The sequence below is a fragment of the Martes martes genome (assembly GCF_963455335.1).
Source record: "Martes martes genome assembly, chromosome: 6".
In the NCBI taxonomy this organism is placed as follows: Eukaryota; Metazoa; Chordata; class Mammalia; order Carnivora; family Mustelidae; genus Martes; species Martes martes.
Window position 1 is genome coordinate 56,120,602 of NC_137893.1, and position 25,529 is coordinate 56,146,130.

At 39.6% G+C, this 25,529-nt stretch overlaps 1 protein-coding gene across 1 annotated transcript in view; it reads right to left on the reverse strand.

The window, feature by feature from the left end:
- The window catches only part of ADGB (androglobin), a 189,622-nt gene extending 167,841 nt beyond the window's left edge, over window positions 1-21,781 (reverse strand). Inside the window, exons 1-3 of the mRNA XM_080806887.1 lie at window positions 21,673-21,781; window positions 10,585-10,672; window positions 7,747-8,330 (exon numbers count right to left, since the gene is read on the reverse strand). Coding sequence (XP_080663013.1) covers window positions 7,747-8,054 — 308 coding nt within the window. The 5' untranslated portion in view covers window positions 8,055-8,330; window positions 10,585-10,672; window positions 21,673-21,781. The remainder of the gene's footprint in view (window positions 1-7,746; window positions 8,331-10,584; window positions 10,673-21,672) is intronic.
- Between the last annotated feature and the right edge of the window lie 3,748 nt (window positions 21,782-25,529).

Below are 25,529 nucleotides of genomic sequence, written 5' to 3' on the forward strand. Positions count from 1 at the left end.
GCACGGATGGTAGTCAGATTCTTGAAAATGAACCACACGGGAAATACGTACATTGAAGAGAAAAAATATGATCCCCATTTTGGACATATTTAACCCAGAGCAATAGACCACCTCCGAGTGGATTTGTGCACTTGAACCTGAGCTCAATTACATGAAAAGGACCACAGATGCTAATTTAGTCCACTTTAATCAGGAATGACTGTTTTAGATAATCAAAAAGGAGACAAATGGGTGAGAGGAGAGGTGAGTGAGACCACTGCAGAATGACTTCATGCAGGGGACAGAAGAAAGCAAGCAAGGCAGGGGCAGGCCAGAGAGAAGAGAGAGCTCCAGGAAAGGGCAAGAGAGGTGAGATTCAGCTGGAGTGACCGATGCTCCCCTGGGAGGCAGCTAAACCCTCTGGAAAGACAGGAGGAGTAACGAGAGCCGAAGAAGAGGCAGCTGCATCTGCTTTTCCAGTCCCAAGTCAAAGAACACGAGGACCTTATGCTTCTGCTGCTTTCCCAGGATCTGACACCTTCCAGCAGCAAAGCTGATATTTATAAAGAGCACATGGTGTTTTTCTTTCACTCTAACTCCAGCTGGCTTCCTCATGACCTCATTCTTTGTTGGTGGTGCAAACCAGTCCTTAATTTCTCCTAGACTTTGACCCAAGGTGTAGCAAACATGGGGCTAATTCATTCATTATAATGGTATGTAGAAAGGGCCTTGTTGACAGTGTGTGCAATACAGCCTTCACCTTTGACCTTGACCTTACCTGGTTAAACTCTCACTGTGTTTCTGGCTCATACCTGGGACCAAAGCAAGCAAAACAGCTCATTGTTCCTGCTTCCTCTCCTTTTGCCTCTGGATCTACAAGGTTTTACAAGCTGGAGACTTTCACACTAATTTATAACTAACCTCGAGGGTAGAAAGGGCGCAGTGATTTTTTTTTTAAGAACTACAACTGGAGTAATATATGTAATTCTGATATTCATCCTATGGCAAAAAAGTAAATACAAAGTATTTGGACCACAGCATTTGTTTTGACACCAGCAAAAACAAAAAACAGACAAACAAAAAAACCCATTCAAAATAGAAGTAAATGTTCACTATAAACATGTAGCATATGTGAATTCAGCCCTACAAATTAGCAGAGGTGTAGCCCCAGAATTTAGAATGAGTTACCCTGAACCTATCCTGGGGAGGAATGTTAAAACAATTTCAAAGCACCTACTTGGATACTTCTTATGACAATATACGCGCATCTTCTTTGTTGAGGGTAAAAGTGGTAGTAATATTTCTATTTAATTTTTCACATTACACAAAACATATCAAATTATATAGCTCATATCAAAGATTTATTTTTAATCTGTCTTAAATACACTTTTTAGCCATTTCATCTCACACCAAGTAGTATAATCAGTTTATAGATTATTTAATCCCTTGAATTATATAACCTGTGACCTGGAAATGTCAAAGAAATATTAAAGTCAATGAAAATATTTTTAAATACTCACCTTTGATAAAGGCAACATTAGCTTGCACATCTAGAGGCATTAGCAACAATGCTACTAGTTTCAACATATGCATCTGATTATGTTTTTAGGGAACAATGAAATACAAATTCATGAGTTTATAAACTTACATCTTTTTAAGGTAGCATCTACTTCTCTAATAATGTTACCAAATCAACTTTAGAGGGAACCATTTCTTCTCCAAAACTAAACAAATTAAAAATTGGGTGATCCTAAAAAATAAATAAATAAATAAATTTCCCTGCCAGCGATAATTCTTAAACCACGAAAAATCTTAATAAATTTTTAAATGTACAGATTAGGTTTATTTTTTTTTAAGATTTTATTTATTTGCCAGAGAGAGAGAGAGAGAGTACATACAAGCAGGCAGAGAGGCAGCGAGAGAAGAAGTCTCCCTGCAGAGCAAGGAGCCCGATGCAGGACTTGATCCCAGGACCCTGGGATCATGACCCGAGCTGAAGGCAGCAGCTTAACCAATTGAGCCACCCAGGCGTCCCAGATTAGGTTTATTTTAAAAAGAGAACCAACGGTATTCCCCAAGACAAATGTGGTACTTCTATCCTCATTAAGCAGAACTTTGGGGCTGAGATTTTATATTTAAAGATAGGAAACAGACATTTATATAATGCCCTAGTGTGTGCCAAGAGTTACCCTGCATTCTGGGGTATGTCCAACAGGCCATCTTCCTTTCTCTCGCAGTCTCAATCTGGTTCTGACCCAGAGGGTTTTTATGGCCAAGCAGCCCCACCAGGGTTCCAGTTCAACTCAAATAAATTATACACATTTGTTAAACACACACCGTACCAGGCCCTGAGAGAATACAGATAAGCCAGATAAACCAGGCAAGGCCTTCAGAAATTTGCCACTGAATTTTATTTACACTTTTCTCTTTCAGACAGGGTGGCATCATTTCCTGGACATCACAACAAGTATTACCACCGCAACTGAAGATCAGAAATTTGGCTTTTGTAGTCTTCGACAACAAAATTGTCTTACAGATCAGCTCTGCACCCATCTTTATAAATGTCTTTCATTACCATTGACAGTTCCCCTTTAAAAATATCCCTCACTGGGACACCTGGGTGGCTTGGTCAGTTAAGTGTCTGCTTTGGGCTCAGATCATGATCTCAGGATCCTGGGATGGAGCCCCATATGAACTCCCTCCTTGGTCAGGAATCTGCTTCTCCCTCTCCCTCTGCCCTTCCCCCCTGCTCATGCTCTCTCTCTCTCTCAAATAGATAAATAAAGTCTTTAAAAATAAAAAATAAAAAATAAATAAAAATGTCCCTCGCTAGTTGCTGGAGGGGAGGCGGGTGGGTGAAAGGGATAACTGGGTGATGGGTACTAAGGCAGGCACTTGATGCAATGAGCACTGGGTGTTATATGCAACTGATGAATCACTAAATTCTACCTCTGAAACTAATTTTAAAAAAATGTCCCTCACTGTCATTGAGAGTTCCCCTTTCATAATGTCCCTCACCGCCATGGAGAGCTCTCCAAATCAGGCATTCCCCATTATCTCAGACCACCAATCATTTCTTGCTATTATGATTCTTAATCCAACATATAGTCCATGCAGACAAGTGTCGAATTATTCCTCATAAATCAATATTTTAATATAGAAAAACATCCGTGTTTTCCCTCATACTTCAAATCCCTTAATTAAGTTTAAATCCCTGAATCCGTCCCTCTCATTCTGCTGCATATTCATTTTAGATGCTTTAGGGGCCAGTCCATTCAGACGCAGACACTCTACGCCAGCCATCTGGTTGGCTTTCTGTGCCATTTACAGGCCCATAGCCTGCACTGACCATCTTGCTAACTTGTGCCTTCTGAATTGGGGATTGGCTGGTAGAGGAGTGAGGACAGACCACCTCTGTTTGCAAGTGATCTTCCTCTCCTCTTCCCTATAGACCCCTCATTGTAGGACTCTCATGATGTCTCTCATCTAATTCCATGCCAACATATGGCCTCTTGCATTATTCCCAACAAGTACCCCGACCAATGTGGAATCACCATATACCTCCTAGTTACTTCGGTGTGAGTCTTAGGGGATATTTTTTCTTCCTAGATCACATATCCCTGGAGAGAAGATACCATGTTTCACAATTCCTTGTCCTCTCAGACCTACAAGTGAGTTGGGCATGAGAAGTACTCATTGAACTCTTGTGAAATTGACATAAAGAAAAAGCTTTGCTCTAAGGAAGCTTCTGTCACAGGAAGTAACCTTTAAAATTTGTTTATTGACCTTAGTTGTTGGGGTCAATAGAGGTCATCTGGGAAAATCACAAAACGCATTGTGAGTCCTGGGTTGTTTTGTCCTCCTCTGGCTCTCTTACCTTTGCCTTCTTCTGTGGAGCTATGAGGACTGGACATGGTGCCATAGGCACCTTTCCACTCTCTCATGGGGAATTTCTTTCCTGATCCCTGAAGGTGGAGGAACATATTACCTACCAACCACTATGGCATGTTTTCATTTAATCTGCTCTCCCTCTTGAACCTCTAATGACCAAGAACCCACTTAATTTAATCCTCAGTAAGATATTTATTCTTCTATTTTATGTTGCTTTTATAACATTGATCACAATTAGTCCTGTTTTCAAATTTTCCTATGGACTGATACGTTGTTCTTTTTTGAGAAGTCTACAAAATATTTAGATGTGCATTTCAGTCAGTAAGGATAGACTACTGAGCATTATGAAATAGTTTTCATTCTGTTTTGGAAAGAGGGTTAATGATATTTCATCATCATTAAGAATCTGGAAGGTTGCATAATCCTTGCTAGTTTAACAGATTATCTATTTGTTTGAGCTTAGTTTGAAGGTGCTATTGGAAGTGAAACAAAACTTTGTTTAGTATAAACACCAAATTGTGTCTCCACCTCAAACTGCCCATTACAGTTCCAAAGAGTTTGGTGTTTACAAACGTAAGCTTCAACACTTCTAATAACTGCTAATATTTAAAAGGCATACTTTCTTTTCTTTCTTTTAAGTTAGCCATGATAACACAAAGGCTTATATTCAGTACTTCCAAGAAAATCAAAGTTTTGACTTAAAGTGTCACTACAAACCCTTCTAATAGCATCTAACTAATGAAAGTATATTTGCCATGCCTATCAGTTTTCAAATTGATTAAGTTAGACTGGTTTATAATTTTTAATTATCATTAGATATTTGATACTGAAAGTTATAATTTGTGACAGTTGTTATGACAGTTATTGCTCCTAAACATAGAATTTTTAAAAGATAACTTCTACTGGAAAAATGAATTAAATCAAAGTGTTAAATACTTAATTGTAACAAAATTCCCTCACCCATTGTGGACACAGTAGAGCTTTTTTTTTTTTTTTTAATCTGATGAAGTCATGGAAGTTTAGAGCTGGAGGGGAAAATAAAACAGAAAAGGGAGGACAGAAGATGTTGGATCTGGGGCAATTTTAATTAGGTGGTTCTTCATTTAAAGAAGAAAAACACTGAATGTCAGAATAGAAAAATGACATGTCCAATGTCACAGAAAATTTGTGCCAGAGTGAACCCTATAACAGAAATTCCATCCTTCCTGAGACAGGAAAATAGACCAAATGATAGTAAGTGAATCTAATGTAAGGACTGACAACTCAATTCCCTGGCATAACATTGCTTGGTGATTCAAAGTCATACTGACATGTGAATTTGGTCAGAGCTGGATGTAGATGACTCTGCTTTCTCAGTTGTAAGTTCTCAGTTTTTGTACTTTGCCATCTCAGCAAAACAGATTAAAAAGAGAAGGAGAACCAGGATTTAATCTAATTCAGGAGGAATGGAAACCAAGCTAGGTCACTAAACTGTGAGCTCATTTAATCAACAAGTGGAAATGGTCAGTATTAGCCACCACACTAGGTGAGAGCCAGACATGGTATTTGTCTCCATTAGGACAAATAATTTGAGGGAATAAAAAAGGTATGCTAGAGATTGCTATTTTCAAAGCTCTGAAGACCCTTTCTCTCCTTTCCATGTCTAGGACCATGTTAGAGTTGGTTGCATTTATTGGATGTGTTACCATAAGGTACAGTAAAATGATGTAGAAAAGCTTACTATAAATATCCCCAGACTATTTCAAATGACAATTACACTAAAGCCTTGATAGACTTTGTTCCCTAGGTCCCAGGCAGGGTGACACCTTATCTTTTGATGATGAGTTAGCCTGATATCTATGATTGAATTTCCAGAAAAATTTTGAAGGGAGACTTGAGTTATAATAAACTTCACATTTTATTATATTATGTACAGCAAAATCTAATGATTTGATGTTTAATGCTCAACAGTTTCTAGCAAAGCCTAGATTTTGTGTAACTATTTGCCTTTACACTTGTATTTTCATAAATTGACATATACAGTTTTATTGATGCAGTTCAACTCAAATATTTTCTGGAAGAAATAAACACATTAGAAATAACATTATCATCTCAAAAAGAAATGGGAACTGCTTGCAAGGAAAGAGTTAGAATCTTACCAGCAAGCACCTTGCCTCTCTCATGTGACACAACCATCACTGGCCCAGGCCATGTACTATGATTTATGGTATCTGGTTTGGTCAGTTTCCCCCTCCCCCCCATGAGAGTTAACAATCTCATCTCTTTCAGGACATAAACTCTTTAAAGTCAAATATTTTCCCCAAAACTCCTTGAGAGTTGTCAGCCATCAAAATTCATTAATTATAACCATCATTGACTAAGGGGTTTTTTTTATATATTCAAAAATTCCATTGCAACCCTGTTATAATCTTATTTAATTAGTCATTCACTCATTACATAAGCATTTTTGAGTGTCTGCTATGTACAAGGCAAGAATCACTTGAAATACTAAGGAGTCAATAGTATATAAAATAAAAAAAAGGAAGCTCTGCCCTTGTGGAACTTACATTCTATCAGGAAGATATATAAATAAACATAATTTTTAAAAAGCAAAATATATAGGTATGTTAAATGAATAAAAATTTCAAGAAAAATAAAGCAGCAAAATAGGGAGGGCAAGAAAATGGAGGCTATGATTTTAAACCAGTTGGCCCAAGAAGCTGACACAAGAAAATGACATTTAGGTACACACCTAAAGGTGGTGAGGGAGAAAACCACATAGAAATCTGGGGAGAAGAGCTTTCCCACAGTAGAAATAGCAAGTGCAAAGATCCTGAGATAGGAACAACACAGGTGTTCCAGGGAGTGGAGAGGAGACTAGTACGTGAACAGAGGAGTGGTAAAGTTAGAAAAGTAATAGGGGTCTGATACTATAGGGCCTTGTAAGACTTGGACCTAGAAGAATGGAAATCATTGGTAAATGTTAAAATGACCTGATTTATAAGATCTTGTTAAAATCACTTATATATGTAATATAGTATCTGAAATTTAAGTTAATAAAATGAATGGATTATCTGCCAGATAGCTGAAAGCCTGCTTAGGAGGGAAGACAGAACTGGGAACTAGAGAATCAGGAACAAGGGGATGTGTGTAGGAAAGGAGTTACATTAGTAACATGAAACATATATTTATATAGTTTTAACTTTTTTTTTTAAAGATTTTATTTATTTATTTATTTGACAGAGAGAGAGATCACAAGTAGGTAGAGAGGCAGGTAGAGAGGCAGGCAGCGAGAGGGGGAAGCAGGCTCCCCTCTGAGCAGAGAGCCTGACAGGGGTCTGATCCTAGCACGGAAATCATGACCTGAGCCAAAGGCAGAGAGACCCAACCCACTGAGCCTCCCAGGCGTCCGTAGGTTTGACGTTTTAAAACCATTTTACTTCTGATGTAAAATGGGGCCCATAGAAGCTAGGGAATCGCCATTAAGCACTGAGTTCAAATCTCTTGGTCTCTCTCTCTGTCTGTGTCTCTGTCATCATTGGGGCCAGGAAGATGTGACCCTAACGGGACATCCTTTGAGTGATGCCTTTTTCGTCAGGCAGCTGCACCCCAGGATGTGCCTGGGTGGGCTATGAAGGAGGGGAGGGGCGGGAAGAGTGGGAGTTTCACGGAGGGAAACCAAAAGTGCCACTGGGCACCTGAGGCAGAGAAACCAGGGGCTCTGGGAAGGGGGAGGGTGGAGGTAGGCATGAGGAAGGAATGGGAGCATGAATCTCCCAGAGAAGACAGAGGAGCTGCGAGTAGGCCGGCCCCACTCCCGCCCACTCTCCTGCTGCAGGAGAGCAGCCCCAGGACCAGGCTAGGCCAGGGTGGGACGGGCAGGCAGAGGTCCCTTACTCTTTAGATTTATCCGATCCGTGCGCCGAGTTGATACGATGCACCTCTTTCTTTTTGGTTTGTTTGGAAGCCATGGTAGAGGCAGACTCGGGAACCAAGTGGCGACTGAGCTCTGAGCGAGGAGCTGGCACCGGGGCCGCTCCGCGTCTGCGGTTGCCAAGGAGACGGCGGCTTCGCGGTCGCAGCAGAAGGGCGGGTCCCCCTCGGCTCTGGCACGACCAGGGACGCTGGCGCGGTGAGCTCAGGTCTCCACCTCCAGGTGGCCTAGGGGTGGGGTGACTGGGGGGGAATCCGGGGGACCTTGGCATGGATTTGACGTTAGGGGTGATGGGCAGCTCTTATAAACCGCAGCTCTATCAGGTCCGCTCTACCTGGCTTTGCTCTTTGGAACCACAGACATACTCTTCTCTTTTGGATTTTCAATTATTTGAAGACGGTTTATTATGCGATGTCGCCTCTCCTCTGGTCTTCTCTCCGCTGAGCAAGCTCTTTCAGTTGCAACTAAGGACACATTATGGACGCTCCGAATTGCTAATGGCTTGAAAAGGGCGGTCCAGGAGAATAGGGTGGGTGCAGGGGGATCCCTGTAGGGAAGATGAGATCATGACACCCTTAGTTGCTCAAATTTAGCTAATAATGATTGAAGTCTGTGATGGAAAAGCCCAGTGTCTCCGTTGTTCATATAAAAGAATAAATCCCAGTCATAGAATAGAGAGGACGTTGATACACTCACTTGGGAAGGCATTGGAGGAGAAGGAACAGATCCAAGCAAACCAAGACCCATTAAAGCGCAAACCTAATGCTCTGCCCATCCATAGTGGTATTTACTAGTTGCCTTTGGCAAGCTTTTCCTTTTGAGCCTCATTTACTCATTTGTAAACAGGAGATGCTAATATCTAACTCAAAAAAATAAAAACACTTATGTAAAATGCTTGGCGTACGATGAACACACGGCAAATAGGGGGCCCCTGCTTCAAGGAGCGGGCAGATGCCATGAATGAATGAAATCTAGCCATGTTTAGACTGGAAATGCTTTAAAACTTATTATAATAAAGCAAAATACTGTGTGGGCCAAAAAACCTCACTACAGTGAGGTCTGGCCATGCACAAGCCTGAGGTTTAGAACCCCTATGAAGTTCCTTGGCGGCTCCCGTGAGCCTAGAAATAATTAACTATCTTTAAATAATCCCCTTTAAATAATCTTGGGACTGAGCATTGCTCAGAGGCCCAATTCCACAGGGGAAAACCAGCCTCCTATAAAGCAAATCTTTCAGCTCTTTCGACAAATGAATGCCCAGCCTTCTGCACTCAGCATAGCCTTTGCTTGGCACACTGTCCCAATCTTATTGTTTTGGGGCATTACGCAAATGACAATCGATTGGACAGCAACATCATTGTATTTCTATATGCAAGATAAATAACTTCAGAGTCTGTAGTGTTAATGTTGTGACTGAAGAAGTACCCTACAAACATCTTCTATATATGTGAAGACAAAAAAAGGCATCTTGAGGGCTTGGCCTCATTTATCCCAGGATTGAAATTTCCAGAGAACTCCTGAATGAAAATACAGGACCAAACTTTGAGAAAATATTGTTGAATACCAGATCTTATCAAAGTAATCAAATGCATACCCAGAAGCATATACAAAGACTATTGAGTATAAACAGCACAATTTTAAGCAACCAACCCACGAACAGGTGAGTTTCACCTTGAGCCAAGGTCATCCCTGAACTCATTGTTAAAGAACCTTAGAAAAGAAAAGTCTTAGAAATCAAATCCTCTTCGGCCCACCCATATGTTATAGATGAAAACCTCCAGACCAAGAAAAGTATCTTGCCAAAAGTTTCACAGCTACTGGTGTAGTCTGGATTAGAGGCACTAAAGGGAGGAGCACTGGTCTAAGCCAAACATACCAGTACTCCCACTCAGAAACTGCTTTCTCTTCTATTAAATTAGGACAAAGATAAGGGAGTTGACATAAGAATGAAATGAATGAATGAATAAAAAAAATTTTTTCGAAAATATAAAGTCCTTAATTGATTCTTAGTCCAGTGTTCTTTCTCCTTTATTAATGCTATGTATGCAGCACCCATAAACAGAATTTCTCTTCTTTCTGGAACTAAAGGCTGGTCAGGCCATTATTCTAAGCAGCAAACATGCTCCCCTATAAGCCATAAAATGGTATTTGTATGTCAGTGCAAAAAAAGGACAATCGGCCCTACATGTATCTTTTAAGAAAAACATTTGTGTTGTGTATAGATGTAATCATGGCCAATGCCGTTTTGAAATACCAGTAATAATTGTGATTTATTGCATTCCTTCTACATGCCTGACTTAGGGAGGGGTGCTAGCTCCTTAGGGCATGCATAAGCTTTAGAGGGAAACATGAATTTTAATGCTGACTCTTATTAGTTGAGTTACCTTGGGTAAGTTATTCATACCCTCTGGATTCCATTCTCTTTGTGAAAAGGGAAAGATAATACTTAGCTCAAATGTTGTGTTTGGGGACATCATAAACACTCAAATAATGATAGCTAATATCATATTTCACAAGTAAAGAAGCTATAGTACAGAGAGATAAAGAGGTTTGCGGGGACATGGGGCAGCGGGCAGAGCAGGCTGAGCCAAATTCCACAGCCTTTGCTCTCGGCAATATCCTAGGCTAACTAACCTTGTTGCAATCTTTCAGAGTCACAAATCCAGATGATTGCCCTGAAACGCAGCTCATGGATTTCTAAGTTCTCTGGCTGTTGAATAACTTTCGAAGGCTGAGAAACAGGGCTTACCTGTTCTTAGAGCTACTACCCACAGTGCAGCCTCTCTCCGATCTATACTTACTTTTTGAGGAAGAGTTTTTTGGCTTCAGGCAGCAGGAACACTCCCGGGCTCCACAGGGAAGTCGTTAGAAACACTCACTTCCCCATGCCTGCGGAAACAGAACAGGCAGGGCTCTCTCTTTGGACTAGTTGGGGATCTGCTGAAATGGGGAAGTGAACTTTGGTAATCACTTCTCCGCCCACCACTGGGAGCTCCAGATGACTGGAACTAGGCGGGGTCCGGCAAAGAGAGGGGCAGCATTCCTGTTTCTTAAAGCCTTAGCTCTGGGCGCCTTTAGACACTCAGTCCAGTGGCCAGAAACAGTTAACATCCATGTGCTTTTCAGCCCTGTCTTTGCAGTCAGGTCAGGTGTAAGTCCCCTAGAATTTAAACAGTCAGATGAGAAGGTGTAAATTCTACACGTTCTGCTTCTGGTTCCCGTGACTTGACCTTTCAAATTTTGTCCTTCGAGTGCCATTCTTCTGTACGGTTGACTTCATTTTCCTTTATTTGCCACAGAGCTTTATGCGTCCTAAAATTCGAACAATATTCTGCTTTCTTTTTATCCTTCCTTATGCCCTTATGCCCTGGCCCTTCTCACGTGCTAGCCTCCAAGGGCACGAGAGCAGGACCTGTTTGAGTTCTCACCAAATTCGGTTCAAAGTTGCAAACTCCCTCAACATCTCATCATCGGAGCTCACACCTACTGAGAACTCGCTGTCTGTTTGGCACTCTACAAAGCTCTTTTCCTGCATTAACTCACATAATTCCTAGAAACAACCTAGGAATTTGTTAATATTACAATCTCTTTTTTGTGTAAACAAGGAAACAGCAGAAAGTTTAAGTTAAATTACTGTTTCAGACAGGATTCTCACCCACGCAGTCTAGCACCGGACCAATGCTCTTTACAATCCCATTAATCTGCCTCGAACTCAGTATCACAGCCCTATGAGGTGTACAATCAGCCCATTTTATAGAGAAGAAAAGTGAGCTTTTGGCCAAAGTCCAAAGCACAGAGGGAGTGGAGCCACAGTGTAAATGTGAAGAGTGCACACTATTACATCATGTTGTATTGTATTGTATCGTATTGTATTTCTTTACTGTGGTAAGAACACTTAATACAAGATATTAACATATTTCTGAATATACAATACGGTGTTGATCATTGTACACACAATGCTGTACCACAGATCCCTAGAACTTTATTCATCTTGCAAAACTAAAACTTTATACTTGTGGTCGCTTTTCAGCCCTCTGCTACACCGCCCACTTGGGAGGGAGTATAGAGGAATGGATACTCTATGTCATGGAAAATATTAAAAATTGCAACTTAGATTCAGTCTTGTCCCCTAATGTTCTGCCTCTCTGGACCCCACTAGTTATGGAGGATTGGAACCTTGCAGATATGAAGCCAAATGTCCCTGCTCAAGATAGTCTCATTAGTCTGGGTAGATATTAACTTATAGTTTTAATTATCTTTGAGAGTAGGGATTCTTAACAAAAATGGGAGACTAAGGAAATAAGATATTTTCATGATAGTGGCTGAAAAACAATTTCCATTTGGGTTAGTTGTTTAAATATGAAGCAATAGTTTTCCAGGGTGTAATGAAACACTTCATGGGGTTGCATAGGAACCTGAAGTTGGACAATATTGCAGTCACCTCCCCTATGACAGCGGTTATGTCACTCAGCCCAAGGTCATGACTTCTCCTGGACAGCTGCCTGCATCTCATTAGTGCATATAAGGGAGGGGATAAAACCTCCACAATCCTGAAAGTTTCTTCTCTTTCCAGAGCTCCCTTGCTACCGGTGGAGACTTTGATCACAACGACACTGCACTCTATCCTCTGTCCGATCCTGCTTGCCTTCCATTTAGAGATATTACCCAAAACACTCACTAGTAAACATCAACCATTCAAATCTCTGAGTGCTGGAGTTCATTTCCTGAAAACGGACGCAGCGCTGTTGATCTCAGGCATGATTCTAGGAAGCGGACTCTCAAAGGAGAATTAGAAAAGTTTCTGCTCCCAAACAAAAGGCAGTAACAGGAACTGCATTTACTTTCTCGGGCGCAATAACTAACCCACTGAATGAGATAGATGAAGACATTGGCAATGAAGGGCAGTGTTTCCCCAAGAGGTAGAAAACAAAAAAGACAGGCTTTATAATGGTCCTAGCTTACCGTGAGGCTCTGACATGGTGGGGCGGGGCGGTGGGGGGTGGTGAACACTGGCAGAGGCCGATGGTGCCCCTGATTTGGGGAGACAGAGCTTGAATCCAGGGAAGCTTTGTGGCTAACGTTTCCAACTCAGAGTATGTGGAGGAGTGAGCTATACAGAGAGGAGAAACTTGAGGGCAGGCCCTCAGTGTCTGTCTGAGTGCCAATCTGCACAAGCACGTGAAAAAAAGTCCTGAGGCCACAGTAAAACCATGGGAGACGATTACAAGGAGCAACTTTCTTTGAGTTCACATAGGGCCTATCCCCACCAGCATGACTGGAGACACCTCACAATTCACAGGAAATGGGCCTTGGCATTTTGCCTCAGTAGGGATGAAAATTTCACTCTGTACTAACACTTCATTGTCGCATCTAACAAACCTTAGAAGCAGAACCTGAAATGATCACGCTGTTTCCATGTAAGTTAACAGATTCCCTGAACAGATCTTAAGAATGTTCAGAGGTAAGGGGCGCCTGGGTGGCTCAGTGGGTTAAAGCCTCTGCCTTCGGCTCAGGTCATGATCCCAAGGTCCTGGGATCGAGCCCCGCATCCGGCTCTCTGCTCGGCGGGGAGCCTGCTTCCCCCTTCTCTCTGCCTGCTTCTCTGCCTACTTGTGACCTCTCTCTCTGAAAGTAAAATAAATAAAATCTTAAAAAAAAAAAAAAAGAATGTTCAGAGGTAGTAGTAAAATAGCCAACACCCAACAGGTGGAATTCAAAATTACTGGTACCCAATAAAGATTACCAGGTTTGAAAAGAAGCATGAAAATATGTCCTGTTAAAAGGAGGAAAAGACCAACCAATTGAAAAGGAATGAGAAAAAAAGAACGGATGATGGAATTAAGCAGGATATTAAAATAGTTATTTTAACTGTGTTCCATGTGTTCAAGAAGTTAGCAGGAAAATTGAATTTGTTACGTTCAGCTGAAGAACATCTAAAACTGCCAATATAATGTTCATGTTGAAAAACTGTATATGGGATGGGATTGATGGCAGATTAGACACTGCAGAAGAACAGTGACTTAGTGAATTAGTGAATTTGAAGGCACAGCAATACAATCAATCCAAAGTGAAACACAGAGGAAAAAGACAAGAAGGAGGAGGAGGAGGAAGAGGAAGAGGAGGAGGAGGATGAAAGTACAGGGAGCTGTGAAACAATCTCAAAGAGACTAATACACGTGCAGTAAAAGTCCCTGAATGGGCAGGGAGGGTAGGCAGGTGGGTAAAGAAATACAGAAACCCCAAATGGAAAAATAATGATTGAAAGTTTTCCAAATTATGTTAAGTCCATAAATTCTAGGAACTCAATAAACCCCAAACCCAATAAACGTGAAAACATCTATACCCAGAGACGTCATGATCCCACAGTTAAAGGGAAGATTTTAATTTGGAAACTGGGAGCTGACCAGCCGGTAAGGAGGAGCCCATCACAGGTGACAGATGGAACAACAGCACGACATAGGTTTGACCGCAGCCGTGGTAAACTAGAACAGCGCGTTTGTGGAAGAAAACGCACCAGCAGGTATTTCTCAGGCCTATGAGAGGTTCAGGAAATAGTTATTGGAAGAACTAAAAAACTGGAAGGCTGTTGCCATCTTACAATATGAAATATAATTATAATATAGTATAAATGTTTTAATATATCCATCTATTAAATTGTCACCTATGATACTTCTGGGTCAATTTCAGTTAATTTAATTTTCCCCTCTTAATGGGGTCTATTGTTCTCCTTATTTGCTCCATTTTTTATTAGTTACAAGACATTGTGAATTTTACCATGTAGGATGCTGGCAGCATATACTATAATATTTGTTTCTTTTGTAACTTTAACTTAATTGTGTTTATCTGGAAGTTTACTTTACTTGGAGATTTAACTTTATGCCTTGGGTATTTCTAAGTAAATCATAAGATTTGGTTTCTGTTCCTGAAGGAATTGATCTTATGGAACAAACAGAAACCGGAACAAATACTTACAAAATGATGCAATGAGTTCAATGGGAAAGATGTGAGTCAGACACAAAGGAAGCCTCAAGTACAGATATCCAAGGGGGTGTCCTCATCACGGGTGACCAGTGACAAGCATCTATTGAAAGTCGCTGACACATGGGCATAGGCACAGAAGAGATAAAAGGTGACAGCGAGAGTGACAATTCAGATCTGGGTCATGGAGCAGCCCTGGGCGACTTGCTGCAGCCAGAAGTTGTGGATGGTGAGAGGTGGCGCTTTGAGAGCCTGGGAAGAGCAAACAAAGTGATGAAAGGACACTTGTGCAGAGAAAGGCCACGAAGTTAATTTAAAGGACTGTGGACAGAGAGTAGAGTGTGAGTTTATTAGTGGGTAGTAATCTGATCTTCAACCAAACTCCATCACATACTAGAAGGCAGGTTATTTAGACTCTCTGAACCTCATTGTATTTGTCACCCCGCCCCCCAAAAGGTTATAAATGGATTATTGGGATGATTGATTGAGATTCATATGTTAGAAACAACAAAACAAAGTTTAGTATCGTCATTCTCCTATGAAGCACCATTATTTATCTCTGTGACAGTTCTAAAGTAGTGGCCAAAACTACAATTGCAAAGAAGGGACTAACAGAATTTTGTGTTAGGGTGACCTATGAGAACTTTAAACAACTTCCAAAATTTAGGGGAGGGTAAAAAATAAATTAGATTTAAGTATAATTTTAAGAATATGAGAGTTTCAAGGGAAAAAGCAAGGCTTCCTGATTATAATAATGTATTTGCACACAAAAAACTCCACATTATATACCTGAGGAAGAGAGTCCTTCTCTCTTTCAATTTAATTTTAGTAATTTTTTTAAAGATTTGTTTTTTATTTCACAGAGAGAGAGAGTGAGAGAGAGAATCCTCAAACAGACTTCGCTGCTGAATGTAGAGTTCAATGCGGGGCTCAATCCCAGGACCCTGAGGTCATGACCTGAGCAAAAATCAAGAACTGGACGCTTAGCCGAATGAGCCATGCAGGCACCCCTCTAGTAATTCTTTTTTTTTAATTTTATAAGATTTTATTTATTTATTTGACAGAGATAGAGAGAATACAAGTAGGCAGAGAGGCAGGCAGAGAGAGAGCGAGAAGCAGGCTCCCCGCCAAGCAGGAGCCCCATGCGGCTCAATCCTAGGACCCTGGGATCATGACCTCAGCTGAAGGCAGACGCTTACGAAATTGAGCCACCCAGGCCTAACCACCCCCCCCAGTAATTCTTTACATTCATGAAGCTCATTCAGTTTTCCACACATTTATGTCTCATGCGTATTGTATGAATGCTATTTATACAAGAAAAGTTAACGTTTATAAATATATCATAGTGTTTAAAAATACACACCTTTAAATTAATCAGAAGTGTGGTGCAGGGATAAAATACCCCTTTATTCTAAAAGTATTGATTTGGGGAGTGCCTGGGTGGCTCAGTCAAGCATCTGCCTTTGGCTAGGGTCATGATCCTGGGGTCCTGGGATCAAGCCTTGTATCAGGTTCCCTGCTCTGCGGGGAGCCTGCCTCGCCCACTCCCCCTATTTGTGTTCCTACTCTTGCTGTCTCTCTCTCTGTGTCAAATAAATAAATAAAGTGTTTAAATAAAAATAAAAATAAAAGTACAACTTTGGAATCATAAAATATAAAGACAAGTAAATATACCTCTAATCTCATCTTCCAAAAATGACCACAGATTTGATGTATAGAGCCTTCCCATTTTTACACAAATCATAAACATGAAATGGTGATTATACTACTTGGTTTTTTCACTTCTCTATGTTGCCCACATTTACCATTGTTATTTAAGAATTTTCTACCTCATGATGTTTCATAACTCTGCAGTAAACCATCATATCAGTACACTTAACCATTGTCTTATTGTTGGACTTTAGGTTATTTCTTCTATTTATTTAATGTGGCTACCAGACTGATGAAACTCAATGCAGTCAAAACTAACAAGAGAGAGGACTCAGGCCTTATCTCCAGGGCCAGTTCTGAGTGGTTTGGGTTAGTCATTTCACCTCTCAGAGTTTCCAGTTTTCTCACTTAGAAAATGTTCAGGCTGAATCTAGATGCCAGCACTTCCAGGATGCGAGAACACTTGGGTGGGGAAGGTCTTAGATTGGGTGCTGAGGTGGCGAACACTCAACAATGGGAAGGTAGCATAAGGACCTATAGTTTGTGGCAGAACTAAAACAGCAAGAAGTGAGTAGTGGCCCTGGAAAAAGTGGGAAAGCATCAAAATACCCCTGCTTCCACCAGCTGTTTCCTCTGAGAACTAAAGAGGACTGACATCCAACCTTGCCATCTCTTCGAGACTCCAAATATGCAGGGGTCTGTTGGAGGGTGATGCTTACAGGTGTGCTTGGCATTTTACCCTGTTTGCATTTGTGCCTATTTTCAGCATCATAAACAAGTTTTTGAAAAACACGGTCTACAAATAGACGTTAAAGAGAATGCATTTGAAATAAGTTTGCTTTATCAGAGAGTCTTTTTTTGTTGTTGAATGGAGCTGAAGACTGGAAGAGAAAGAAGAGCACTGGATAATAAAAACTTTGTCAAGCAATAGAGTCACTCATTCTCTCATTCCACAAATATTTATTGAACATCTACTATGTTCCAGCCCCAGTTCCCAGGGATGGAGAGCTATAGGGAGGATACAAAACAGACAATGCCCTAGACCTCTTGAGCTTACATTCTAGGAGAGAGAGACAGACGACATACACACAAAATACTGTATGTTGTTCCAGTGTGTCAGATGAGGCTAATTACTAAGCAGGAAAAGGAATTAGGGTAAAGAAAATAGGAAATGTGGGAACGAGGAGGAAGTTGCTATTTCGTATCAAGGGTGCAGCAGTGACCACTCTGTTACTGTGCCTCTGAAGAGAGACCTGAAGTGTGTAAAAGATTGAACCATTCCTTCCTCCTAGGGAAAGCTGATTCCAGGAAAGTCAATAGCGGGTTATCTTTTGAGGTAGGAGGGTATATGGTGTGTTCTATTGCCACCGATGAGTAGAACAAACAGAACAAGGAGAAAAGTAGTAAAAGATGGAAGTCAGACAGTGACTACACTCAGTGGAGGTGCTCAGTGAGTCACGTATGGAATTGTTGAATCAATATGTTGTACAACTGAAACTAATATAATGTTGCATGGCAATCGTACTTCAACAATAAAAACACTTCATCAAATTTACACTTCAGAAATATGAAACAAGATGAAACCAGAGAGGGAGACACACCATAAGAGACTCTTAATCTTAGGAAACAAACTGAGGGCTGCTGGAGAGGATGGGGGTAGGAGAGATGGGGGTGGCTGGGTGATGGACATTGGGGAAGGTATGTGCTATGTTAAGTGCTGTGAATTGTGTAAGACTGATGATTCACAGACCTGTACCTCTGAAACAAATAATACATCATATTTTAATATAAAAGAAAAAGTCAGACATTAGAATGGCAGATCCTATGGACCCCTATCAGGAACATGGTTGTTATTCTGAGTGACATGAAAACAATTTGAGGATTTGGGACAGAGAGGTTACATGATCTGACGATTTAGGTTTTAAAGTTATCTTTTGGGATGCTTTGCTGAAAGTAGGCATGGTGAGTATGGAAGGGTTGCGGGGGGGCAAAAGCTGGGGAAAAGCAGTTAAAATGCTACAGCTGGGATTCAGAGAGATAAAATATTGTCCATAATAGGGAAAAAGTGTAGGAGAGTGAGACTGGTCTGATCCTGGGTGCATTTCAATGGATAACCAAGAAGGTATACAGGGTATGAGATAAAAGGGAAATCAAGGATGGCAGCAAGGATTTTTACCTGAGCAACTAAAAGCAGCTGTCCACTGAGAAGAGAAAAATTGTGGGAACAGAAGGTTTGGGGAGAAAATTTGGAATTCGGGTTTGAACGAGTTCATTTTTAGATTTCTACTAGAAGCATAAGCAGAGAATTCACAGAGAGCTGAATATGAGTCTGGAGTTTAGGGGACAGATGTAGGCTATAGATAGAAACTTGGGGGTCATAATCATAAAATGAATTCCCTAAATAACTTCACCTATACTGTAAAATATGTTTTAGCATTATAAGAATATATGGAAAAATTCAGTTAGGTCCGAAAATGATTAATATGATTTTACAATTGAGTCTTTCTGCAAGTAAAGTTATTCTGGTTATTATTTTTCAATCAATCCATCCTACTTAGACAAAATTTCACTTTAGAACAATGTCTTTTATTGCTTTAGCTGACTACTCTAACTTACAAAGAACATTGCTCTACTGTTCTCCCTCTACACAAAGCAGCTGTTGACTTAAATGAAATTTGGATCAGGTTTCACAAGCAATCATTACATGTATAGCCAGAATGGTCTTAATCACCTCATTCCATGTAGGACTTCATTTTACAGAAGTGGGGGGGGGGAGTTCAAAAGCAAAGTCATTCAGCTTGTATACTTACTAATTATTTACTTAACACAACAAATATTTACTGAGTGTGAGGTGCCGGTGATGCTCTAGGGGCTGAGGTAAAACACTCAACAATAAAAATACTCTGTCACATGGAATTTATAGTCTCTTTGGGGGAGCTGGAAAACAAACCTACAAATCTATAATACAACACACAAATGAAAAGTGCCATGAAGAAAAATGAATCATGATAAAGGTAGGGTGATAACTAATTTAATGTTCAAATTGGGACACATTTTATAATAAAAACATTTGAAAACTAAGTGGGATGCCAGGGCAGCAGACATAAGCTGGAGTGTCCAGCCTGGGCAAATGAAAATGTGAGTCACCCAGATACATTGGTTTGGGGGTGCAGAAGGGGTGAGTCGGGTTTATTTCAAATACAGTAGTCAGGGTTCAGGTGATATGATGACATCTAAGGAGAGACCTGAAAACCATGAAGGAGAGAGACATGGATGCATCTGGAGTAGACAACTGCAGGCAAAGGAACAACAATGAAAAGTCTCTGGAGGAGAGAGGCATCTAGAGAAAGAGCAAGGGGGTCAGTTGGACAGAGAACAAGGAAAACAATGGTAGGTGTTGAGGCAGGATGGTGTAGAAATTTCTGGTTATTAAAATAATTTTAATGTTTATTATGTTTCATAGAAGAAGCCTTTGTTGGTTATGAAATGGGGAGTAATACTGAATTTCCATTTTAATAAAAATAATTGGCTGCTCTATCGACAATAGTTTGAAGTGGTGACAGAGGATTAAAAATAATACCATTTATGATGCCAGCATGAAAAATTGCTTAGTAATAAATTTAACAAGATCCATACAAGGCTTTTACCCAAATATTTTATTGTTAAAATTAAAGAAGACCTAAATAAGTGGAGAAATACATCATATTCCTAGATTAGAAGGCTTAAATTGTAATAATGTCAATTTCTCCAAAATTCTCTAGATTTGATGCATTTCCAATCAAAACTCATGCAGGTTATTTTTTGTACTGATTTTAATATAGAACTATCAATGGCTTAGAATAATTTTTTTAAATGTTTAAATAGAACAAATTTGAAAGATTTGTGTTATTTTAAGAATTACCATAAATCCATGATAATTACTGATATGGAATAAGAAAAGATAATCAATTAAAATAGGAAGCCCCGAAATAGAGACTTATACAATGAAATGTACTAAATTTATTTTTACAAAGGCACCAGTGAAATTTAATATGAAAAAGATTATATGTGTTTTTCAGCATGTAGTACCAGAAGAACTGGATGTCTTCATGAAAAAAAAAATGCAGTTTGAACAATACCTCACTCCGTATACAAGAATTAACTCAAGATAGCATGCGGATCTCATCCTAGAGAGATCTAGAGGGTATGATGCTTAGTGAATAAGTCAGTCAGAGAAAGACAAATACCATATGATTTCACTCCTATGAGGAATTTAATAAAAAAGAAAACTAACAAAGAAGAAAGAGACAAACAAACAAAAAACCAGACTCAACTATAGAGAACAAACTGACAGTTACCAGAGGAGAGGTGGGGAGGGAGGGGTTGGAAAAAATAGGTGAAGAGGATCATGGTGAGCACCAAGTAAAGCATGGAATTGTTGAATCACTATATTGTATACGTAAAAGTAGTATGACACCCTATTTTAACTATACTGGAATTAAAATTTTAAAAATCAATCTAAAAATCTCATTAAAATATTGGAGAATATCTTTGCAAACTTGGGAGGTATTCAAAAATTTCCTAGAACACACAAAATCATAATAAAAAGTTTGATGAACTGAACTTCATTAAAAATGTCTGTTCAAAATAGTTATTGTTAAGAAAATTAAAAAGCAAACCTCAATGTAATAAAATCACTGCAATATATTTATACACAAAGAATTCATATTTACAATATACAAATTTGTAAAGTTCAATAACAAAAAGACAACAAACAATAAAAATCAGCACAAAACTTGGACATTCACAAAATGGGGTATATGAATGGCCCATAAGCGTAGTCATTAGGGTAATACAAATTGAAATCCAAAGATATGAGTAGATACAGACCTACTGTACTGCTGAAAGTTTAAAATATGACTAATAATAACATATTAGATTATTCCATGCAAACCTAGTTAAACTGAGGACTACGTTTCCCCGAATTTCATTTTCTTTTTTAGATTTGGCCAAAAGAGGAACTTGTGTACTATTTAAAGCCTATAAGGAAGCAGTGATCATTATTCTCATTACTCTCTATCGGTGTCAGATTTAGTGTCAAACAGGTACAAATGTGTCCCCGGGTCACAGTATGATCTCATTTTGCCAAGCTGTTTAACTCTCCTTCCAGGCAGAACAAAAGCAGCCCCAGTCAACCATCAGATGCTTGGTGGGGGGGTGCTTGGCCATGGACCTACAAAGATGGTAGCTACATAAAGGCAACAACTTCCCATAAATCTTACCACGAACTTCCTCTTCTTAATCCTTGTACAGTGGCTGGATATGCTGAGTTTCTCAGATTTGCCTGCAAGCTCTAACTGGTCTACCTGCAGCAGTACGGTAGGCCGTCTCATTAGTAACTCCTTCTGATCCTCCAGCAGCCTTCCATTTACTTCATCTTTGTATAAAATCTAATTCCTATAACAAAACCCTTATTTCATAACTTTCTGTGGCTACTGGGACATTAGCAAACATCAACCAAGCAGAGGATTGGAAAATGAAAGTGTATTGGAGCTTATCTTCTCTTATTGATTGTGTAACCCCATTGCCATGTGGATAAGTCCTGGCTAGTTTCTAACACCCATGGGCAAGTCATGCCTGTTATCCCAGTCGACAATGAAGCAACCATCAAATACGCAAGTGAGGCTATCCTAGGCCATCGAGTTCCAATGAGCTGGCTCAAATCAGTGTTGTTTAATGGCTCTAAGTTATGTGGACATTTGTTATGAAGGAAAAACTAACTAATTTGCATATCAAATGTTGAGAGGATGACAAAGCAACAACCAATTTCACTGATGCTAGGAAAACTATTTGGCAGTTTCTTATAAAGGTAAACACATACCTACCTCAATATCCAGCAATTCCAGTCTTAGGTATTTACCTAAGAGATATGAAAACACAGCTTCACACAAAGATTTGTACAAGAAATTTACAGCGGTGTTATTCATGACCGTAGCAGTTGGAAATAACCTAAAAGTCCATCAACAGGAGAATAAACAAAATGTGATGTATTCACTAATACCATTCAGGATTTAAAAAGATTGAACTACAGGTACATACACGGAATAAATCATTTAAAAAATTAGGTTTAAGAGTTAAGCAAGGCACAACAGTGTTTACTATGTAATTCCACGTACATAAAATTCTAGGAGAAATACATAATATGTAAGAAGAGGACGGGAGTAATAATATTTGTGAAGGTGTGATTATAATGTCAAGTCGTGGTATCGAAGCTGGATGGGCAGAGAAACTGAGAACACAGGCGCTGGTGGTCAGTAAATCTCAGGATTATAACGTATAGGTCCCGGATGGGTTAAAATGAGATAAAAAGAAAGAAGGCTTGGGTAGAGGTTTAAACGCTTGAAATTATCATTCTCTGTCTACAATTTTTTTCTCTTCTCTCCCCAATATTTCTATCATGTTTTATGTTTCAACTAATTATCAGTTAACTTCAGAGGCCTTTGTGAGCAAAGCAGGCAAAGATACCACAATCTGAAAAAAAGATCAACTCTGAAACTCAGAGAAGTATAATAAAATAGTTGCCAGAAATGACAGAAAAAAAAATACACAACTACTAGAAGCAGAATTATCATGACTAACAATGAAAGAATTTCAGTGTTAAAAAAAACTTTTCAGTCCTTAAATAGACTCACATACTTGTAAGATCACTTGATTTTGAAGAACAGTTCTTCCAGATAAACAGATAAACAGGGCAAAGACAGTTATTATTTTTTTCCTGATTTAGGTATTGAGGGGAAATTGTGTTAGCCGCTTTCTCAAAATTATACAGATGGCTAGTTTTTCCTCAAACCATCCCAGAAGACAGGTCTCATTCTACGTGTACTTTCTTTCTTAGTGGACTACAGTGGAAAATGTGTCTTGTAAATCCACAAAAGCATGTACTGACATTTAACTCAAGTCAGGATTCAGAGGCAAAATCTAAAACCTAAAAGGAACAAACTAACTCAATTTTATACCACTGATTCATTCTGACCAAATTCGGATGACAGACTCAGAAACCAAACTCAAAAATTAGCTCAACACATAGAGATTTCAATGTACCGTTTACTGAATCTGAAGTTTTCTTTCAGGATAACTAGGTTGATTATCTCTTGAGGTGGTTTGCTTTTGTTTTGTTTTATTTTAATCTCTTTTAAAACATATCAAATCAACATAAAAGTTCCATCTAAAATTTGTTAACATCCTTCTGCTCTCATCTCATCTTATTAAAATGAAACAAGTGAACAAACTTAACTAAGGTAAAGTTCTGAATAAAAGCTTTGTCTGCAGGCCTCAACTTTAGAGAAGAGGTAGCACTTTTGATGTGTTAAGTTGGAGGTACTGAGAGGTCTTTCACAGACTCTTTGTCTAGGACCCAGTGGGATATAAAGCTTGGTTTTAGAAAAGAGATCAGGTCTGAAGGCAGCCTACTGAGTTGCTGAAATTCCCTTGAGGAAGTTCTGAGACCATCAGATTATAAACACAGTTGTTGACATAGATCAAATTTACTCATTTTTTTACTATGCCCTCTGTAAACCTAAGTTTTGACACAACTTAACATACATCTTTATGTACATGATTGCTTCGATTATCTTTTGGTGTGTGACAAACCAGCCAAAAGGTAATACTTTAAAACAGCCACATTATTACTCCTCACAGTTCTCTGTATTGATTGAGATCACCCTGGTGGTTCTGGTTCTGCGATGTCACTTGGGGCCACAGTTGTTGGGTGGCTCTCTTGAGCTGAAACAACCAAATGGCTCACTCACATGGCTCTCAGTTGATACTTGCCGGAAACTGGAGCTTGACCACAACATCTCACATGACCCTTCATGGGGCTTGGGCCTTTCACAGGATGGCAGTTAGGTTCTGAGAGGGAGAATTTCAGGAGTCAGTATTCCCAGAGGTCAGACGCAAAACCTGCCTGTCAGTCCTCAAAGGGTTCGAACTAGCATGGTGTCACTTCAGCATAATCTACTGCCGAAGCAGTCACAGAGCCAGACTAGATTGAGACTGGGGAAAAATGAACTCCACTTCTCCAAGGAAAGAGTTACAAAGAAATGGTGGCCATCTTTACTCCACCAAATCTCTTGTCAAGAAATAAATCTATGGGGACACCTGCGTGGCTCAGTCAGTTAAGTGTCTGCCTTCGGCTCAGGTCATGATCTCAGGGTCTCGGGATCAAGCCCCACTTTGGGCTCCCTGCTCATCAGGGAGACTGCTTCTCCCTCTCCGTCTGCTGCTCCTCTTGCTTGTGCTCTCTCTCTCTCTCTCTCTCTCTTTTTTCCTTTAAAAAAAAAGAAAGAAAGAAATCTATGGATCACATAAAAGTTTGTTTTTTGTTTTTTGGTTTTTTTTTGGAAAACATTTTATATGTGTTTCATCTCTGCATGTTTGTCCCAGTGATATGGTAGCTATGTGGCAAATAATGCCACAGTCATAATCAGATTGCTGTCTGCATTCTGCGCTTTTCTTTATAAGGGATTGTCTACTTCTTTCTGTTGGGTACAACTTTAAAGGCACAACTTCAGCAACCATATTTCTTCCTTCATGTAGGTACTTTCTCCCCATTTTCTTATGTGAAATTAAAGTCAGAGCTGTCTTTAAAGTCAGAATGTCTTTCAGATCATGAAGCAGTATCTTTCTATCACCAGGTCACGGTTCCCCTCTCCAATCATCAGCTACATCCCACACAGAGCATTACATGTGAACTTGCATGACCTCTTTCATTATTTATTCCCAATTTCTACCCTCTGCATGGTAAAATTATAACTGAGTGGGAAGCAATTTCTGTTCAGTTCAAGAATCTGTTGAAATCATTCAAGAAACTTGCCCATAGCAACAGAAAGAAGCCACAGTGTCATACTTGCAATTTAATACTAAACTCTGCAAATGACCCAGATTCTTTTTTCTTTCTTATAAAGATGAGTAGTTCAAGTGTCAGAACAGGTATGTTCCTATATGAGCAAATTCAACATACAGTTGTAAGTTGCAAATTTAATTTGAGATTTAGTGTTTTCCCTTTCATTAACATAAGCTCTTGTTGGAAAATTTGTTTGACATGTTCATTTGTTTAGCACATAAGAATTTACTTATTATA